Here is a 7,161-nt window from a genome sequence, read left to right on the forward strand (position 1 = left end):
TTTTCTGATGTTTTCTCCAACAACTCTTCTCCAACTTTCCTTATGATACAACTATTTAACTTCCACCACTCTTGCACGTCTTCCGGTAACTTTATTCCTTTTAGCACCTTTTCCCTAAACTTCTTCCTCAAACCCTCCTCTTTCAATCTCCACCATTTTATCCTTTTCTCCCTCTGTCTTCAATATTTCCTACTTTCGTCCACTGTAACCTCCCATTCGATCACAAGCAATCTATGTTGTGCAGACACACTTTCTCCGTTTATCACCTTGCTGTTCCTCATTTCCTTTAGAAACCTCCTATGGCACATGATATAGTCAATCTGGCTTGTCCTTTCCCCACTCTTGTATATTATCAGCTGACTTTCTTTCTTTTTGAAGTAGATGTTAACTATCGCCAGGTTGAATGCCACTTCGTGTTCTACTATCCTCTCCCCTTCTCTATTTCTTTCCACAATACTCCACCTTCCACACACTCTTCCTTCCTCTCTCTCTCTTGCTTCTTCCTAAATGTCCATTTAAATTGCCCCCAACAATCAACCGCTCTTTCTCAGGTATTGCCATGACCACTTGATCCATTTCCATCCAAAAACTGTCCTTTTCTTCTTCCCCACATCCTACTTGCGGGGCATACGCACATACTATTGTGGTCAAGTGTTCACCCACTTCCAGTTTGATGCTCATAATCCTGTCACTCCTTCTGTTAACCTCACACACTCCATCTTTTAATTCCTTATCTTTATTTCTTATTTATTATTTTATTATTTCTCTCTTAAGGAAGTTAAGACTACCCACTACTGAAATAAAAATGGTATTACTATTTTGAAATTAATATAAAGCATATGTAAAAATTTAAACAAATGTATTAATTTTACTGAATATATTTAAATTTTAAAATTTTAGTTCATTTTTCTGATTATTCTCATTTTTCGGTAGACTAATATACAGTTATTCCCAGTTATGGCTCACTTCACATTATCTGCATAAGTTGTCTCTTCTACTTATAACTCACTTGCTATCACTGATGGCTACTACACACTCATTTTCTATTTCTCTTTCTCTATACCTTGCTACTCTATGATTCTTTAATAGCTTGTTCTCATTCAGGATCTGTTATTATCTTCTCACTACTAGATTAATTAGAGTGCACCAGTGTTGCATATAATTTGGAATGATGTTATAGGTACATAATAAGAGAAAGTTTATATCTTGAGTGTGGCAATCAAAGCATTGGTGGGGGGGTTTGGAAGAGAGTGGAAGTGAGAGAAAAATTGTTTAGGGCTCTCGAACTTTTCTCAGCATGGCCTGCCCTTGTTAACAAAAGGGACTGCTTTTCTAAGGACAGAATAGACTTGAATAGAAAAGGTGCAAGAATATTTTCTGAGGCTGCTGAAGCAGATATCTGCCTCAGATTTTGGGGTGGGGGACAATTTTAACAGCAGTTAAGCTGACCGGGCTAGCCGGGTGGGTAAAGTACCTGCCTGGCAACCCAAAGGTCGTGGGTTCGAATCCTGCCTCGGGCTTGGATCAAAGTACTGCAAAAACCTTGGGAGGTGCATTATGGCCACAGAAGCTGATGCGTCAACAACTACCAAAAAAATTAAAAAAAAATAATAAAAATAAAATAACAGCAGTTAAAAGCAGAGGTAGATTAGATTCTGGCACTACTTCAACAGTCCTATTTGGGATTTGTAGTGATTTGGGAATTAGGGAAAGTACAAAGCCTACTGCAGGTTCTTATGACACTAATGCAGAAAACTGGGGCTGACTGTGAGACTGGGAAGCAATGTGGAATTACTGAATTCCTCATTACTTCCCAGTTCAAAGAGTGTCAAAATTAACTTAATATTCAAATGAAAAATTGATGGAGAAAGTACTGCTGTAGGTGATGTCATTGTATGTGTTTGAGTTACAGCAAACATAAAAGACGTGCTTGTATGTTTGTTTACTAATGATAGGAATGTAGTTAACAAATTTGATGAATTTGAGGTACTGATTAAATCTACAATTCTGATATATAAATGAAGAATTTGAATATCGTAAATACAGAAAGGCAAAAGTAGATGAGAGAAGTGAAAGATTGTTTTAATTGCCAGGCATATAGATCCAAAATGAGTATTTCCAGTAGGTAATTATATTGGTGTGGTCTGATGTGGTATAAATACTGAGAAAACAAAAATGAGTGTAGTAGTAAATTATAGACCAAATGATTGTGATGAGTGCAGTGAACAACTTTAGTTCAGAATGGGCCAGCAAAAAAGAATTGAGATAAGCATGAGAGGAGAGGGAGGGAGTGGGGGGCAGAGAGAGAGAGAGAGAGAGAGAGCGAGAGCGAGCTCCAAGTCACGTGGTAGGCATCTGCACAATAGTAGTGCCTGATTGAGATGGCTAAGGCCTTAAAAGGGTTGAATAAACTAAATACTGAGGTAAATTAGCCAAACGAAATACAAAAGATAACATAATTTAAATTGAGAGGAACCGTTTGTATAATATCTGAAAATTTTCCTTTAGTCAGTGAGTGATTGTCAGAATTAGCCCATGTCTACATCTTTTGGAGATGGAATCGAACAAATACTTGAAACGCTTGGTTAAATGAAATGAAAGAAGATTATATTAGTTACTAATGTTTAGGCATACTTGCATGCTTAAATATGAATAACTAATATTGTAACTTTTATTTTAAAAGTTGATGTCAAGTCATTTTCTTCTAAAAATGAGTAACTTTTCTTCTAAAGCACCTATTGTCCTCACTATGTCCTTATTTTGTATGTGGCTCTTTTAGAAAGATTTGTCGAGCCATTCCAAATTTTGTTGAAACTGAACAGGCAGAAATATGCCAATTGGTATTTAATTATTATTATTTTTTTATGCATATCATATGCGCAATGCAGTATATTGTACAGTATATCGATATACTATATGTATACTGTATATTGTAGCTGAAGCGGCAATTATTATGTTTGTTTCTACTGATTGGAGGAACGAATGGCATCAAGGTAATACGCTTGACAACAGCTATGTCACTAATGTGTTGTTGATTATGCAGACATCAAATAGTAAAGTGATATTGTTGTATTAGTTTTAATGGCATGCGTTCTTCATTTGCAGTTTGCACAACCACACAGACCATGTAACAGGTCAATAATTAACAGCAAAATGTTTTTCCTCTGGTGGTTATTTCCAGAACTTATTGTTTTTGAAGTAATTTTTTCCCACATGCTCCAGATTGCTCTTCTTCCATTAGATTTTGCTCTAGATCTCTTCCAAGCCCTATGTTAAATTGAGAAAAATAATAAATTACTTTACCTGGGACTACAGAAAAAAAAATATACCTTTAAATGTAGGGAAAAGTTTAAATCAGGATTCCATTGTATTATAATGAATGCAATGTTTCAATCCTTAATTCTCTTTGGTGGTTTAACTTTTTTCTTTTTTCAGGTAATAAAGCATTTACATTGCATAACTCATATACCATTCGAAGATATTGATGATTTTAGTCATATCCTAATAGAAATTCTGCAAGAAGATGAAGATATAACTTAATTAAGTTGAATATAAATAAACATAAAAAATAATTATCTTTGCTCCTATTAAATCACACATTAAAGAGATACCAGAAGATTTTTCTAATTTTATGTTACTGAAATTGTTATGTACATTATGTAAGGAAACTATAACATTTAAACATGAGCTTCTTCATTGCTCTCTCTGCTTTTTTGTCTTACCTCTATTCTGTATGGGATCAGCCTACTGTGGTTAACTAAATCCCTCACATACCCATAAACTGATTGTGTGGTTAGTGTTATGTTATGTTATGCCTTGAGCATGTGCTTAGGGCTAGTTTGAATGTTTGCAGGATGGTAGGTACTGAATAAATCATTTTGATCACTTTGAAAATTGACAAAGTTAATGTTCCTGTGTAAGTCAGTAATAGGAATTCAACCCAGTGGCTAATTAAAAAATAAATAACAAATAAGTGTGTGCGTGTGCGCGCGCGCATTGGAGTTGTGTCTGATGACGTTTAATTATTAAGGGGTGTTATGGAGTTATGTATCTGTGTCTGCTCAAAGCCCCTGAGCAATAGCAGATATATGGCCAAGAGGGAGAATGTTCATTTTCATTAATTTTCTTTAAATTTTACATTAATTTCGATGTGTTATATATTAATATATTTATATGTATCTGTGGCACATTAGGCTATCCATTTCAGGGCTAGTTTATATATAATGAGTGGGTTGGTTGGTTGCGGTCACCACAAACCTGATGCTCCCATGTAGAACCAAATTTAATAATAAAAAATATGTTTAGTACATATATATATATTTATTTATATATATATATAATTGACAGAGCTAAAGTTCTAATGAGAATTAAACCCAGACCTTTACACATTGGTAGGAAGTGGCTAAAAAAAAAAAAAAAAATAAATAAATAATACAGTAGTGCTCAAAAAAATTACATCACTTGCAAAATTCACATAATTTCTGTAAAATTTGGGAATACTGTATATTATATGTTTTACAATAGTGTTAACCTATCTGATGATGCTATTGCCGTAGCATTAGTTGAGGCATATGATGCAAGAAAGCAAGCTTATACAGCATCAGCCAAAAGAGAAAAAAAAAAAAAAACACGCTTCCCATTTCATCCATCCGGTTACTCCAAATGTTTGTTTAGTTCAGCTTTAAATTTATTTCAGCTATCAACTTTGACAACAACAACATATGGAAGTCTGTTCCAGCAGTCAACTACCCGTTGGCTAAAGGCAAACTTCCGCACATCTATTCTACACACATCTAGTCTTTCCTCAGTTTGAATCTATACTCCCCCCTCAGATTCTTGGTCTGAGCAACTGGAAGTATCCCATCAGCATTGAGCCTGCTCAAACCATTTAGGGCCTTATAGACTTCAATCAGATCACCTCACAGGTGATATGATTGAGGTCTATCTCCTCAATCTCCAGATGCTGCAACTTGCAAAACTTAAGCCTTTCTTCATAAGTGCACCTCTTTGTTCCTCTCACCAATCTTCTTGCCCTTCTCTATACTTGTTCTAGCAACTCTACATCCTTCCTAAAATGAGGCCTCCATACCTGTATACAGTACTCAAGTTGTGGCCTGATCATTGCCTTATACAAAGGGATAATCACCTCCTTGTTTCTACTAGCAAAATTCCATGACCTGTTCTTGGCAGCCAGTCTGCACTGCTCAGAGAACGTCATATCTGACTGCACAATTACCCCCAGGTCTTTTTCATTCTCCACTTCCCCGAGCATAGTGCCACAGAGTTGGTATGTTTCTCTTGGGTTACTGCTACCCATATGCAGTATTTTGCATTTGTCAATGTTAAACTTCAGTTGCCACTTTTCTAGATCCTTGCAGTAGTATACTGTCTTTAGTGTCATTAATAACCATGCCAACCTTTGTATCATCTGCAAACTTGGATATGAAGCCGGATATACCTTCATCAATATCATTGATAAATACACAAATGCTAATAACATTAATCCACATAGAGCAGTGTCCATTTATTACCACTGTCTGCTGTCTCCCACTCAACTATCCCTTTATCCATTGCAGTAACTTGCTCTTAATGCCATACCACTCCAGTTTGTATGGCAGTCTTCCATGTGCAACAGTATCAGAAGTTTTCTTGAAATCCAAGTATATGATATCAAAATTATTTTTAGCATCCAGTTCCTTTGTGACCACATTGTAGTATCCAATCAAATTGGTCAGACAAGACTTCCCCTTAACAAGCCTATGCTGTGTCCGAACTATTGCTGCTGTCTTGTCTAGGTCATCCTGTATCACCTCTTTAACCAGTCACTCCATTATTTTCCATGGAACAGAAGTTAAAATAACAGGTCTATAATTATTTGTGTCACCATTTGAACTGCCTTGTGTGAATACACCATTTGAACCCCCCTTGGGGATACTTTTGCACATCTCCAGTCCATGGGGAACTCCCCTGATTCTAAGGATGCTCTTATAATTATGGCTAAGGGTTTTTCTTACTTCCCTTGCTGCCACTCCTTCATTATAACTGGATAGATTCCATCTGCCCCAGGTACCTTTTTTATGTTTAACTTCAACAATTTCTCCTCCACTTTGCTCTCAGTTATCACAAAATCACTTAGCTCCCTGTTAGAGTTTGATAAACTTTTGGCATTCACCTCCTTGAATAACTCCTCACGTGTGAATGTAGATGCAAAATACTCATTCAATTTATCAGCTACTTCAGCAGGATCATCAATAGTCGAACCATCTATGTTAAGTGGACCAATCCAATTCATCACCTTCCTTCTAGAGTTTACATAAGTCAAGAACTCTTTGCAGTTTTTCTTTGTGTCCTTTGCCAACGATTTCTCATAATCTGCCTTTGCCTGCCTAACCTCCTTTCTGACTTGATTGCAGACTAGCTTATATCTGTCGTGGGCTTCTGTGTCACCTGATAATTTATATGCATCCCATGCATTTTTCTTCTCTGGCACGAGCCTCATTAATTCATCCAACATCCATTTAAGCCTGAACCTTGAACAGTATTTCATAGTTTGTATGAAAAGCGTAGTAGCCTCCAAGATTAAATCCCTGAATGCTTCCCATTTAGAATCCATTGTTGGTAACATCATCAGTTGATCCCACTCTATAGAATTTAAAACCTGTCTGAGACCTTTGTAGTCACCTTTATGAAAACAAAAACCCTTCCCTTTACCCTTGATCGTAATTAAATCTTTAAGTAAATCCCATATCAGTACACTGTGATCACTGTCCCCTTGTGGTTCCCTTATCTGCAAATTCCTAATGCATGCATCATCACTGCTGATAATCAGATCAAGGGTATTACTCCCTCTGGTTGTCCATTGAACATGTTGCTGTAGAAAACAATCCTCCAATAAATCCACAAATGTCTTGCTAGCGTCCGAGTGACCAACCACAAGTTCCAGCCAATATCTGGAAAGTTAAAATTCCCCATTACAAGACCTTCTGATTTACTGGCCTAACTCCCCCTCCCTTCCTACCCTGTCTGTCCTTTCTGTACACATTGTGTTCCCCAAATTCCAATCAATTCTGCAGTGCTTTTATCTGTGTCTCTGATATCTGAACAATATCTGCCTTTGATTTCTTGATCAGCACTTCAAATTCATCAGTTTTATTTACTATA

The 7,161-nt window shown here is 36.4% G+C and overlaps 1 protein-coding gene across 1 annotated transcript in view; it reads left to right on the forward strand.

The window, feature by feature from the left end:
- The window catches only part of LOC150088184 (cyclin N-terminal domain-containing protein 1-like), a 133,337-nt gene extending 129,797 nt beyond the window's left edge, over positions 1-3,540 (forward strand). Inside the window, exon 7 of the mRNA XM_090370063.1 lies at positions 3,436-3,540. Within this exon, the coding sequence (XP_090226189.1) occupies positions 3,436-3,540 (105 nt within the window). The remainder of the gene's footprint in view (positions 1-3,435) is intronic.
- Positions 3,541-7,161: the final 3,621 nt, after the last annotated feature.

Source organism: Mastigoproctus giganteus, chromosome 3 (genome assembly GCF_048544385.1).
Source record: "Mastigoproctus giganteus isolate SK-2022 chromosome 3, ASM4854438v1, whole genome shotgun sequence".
NCBI classification, from domain to species: domain Eukaryota; kingdom Metazoa; phylum Arthropoda; class Arachnida; order Uropygi; family Thelyphonidae; genus Mastigoproctus; species Mastigoproctus giganteus.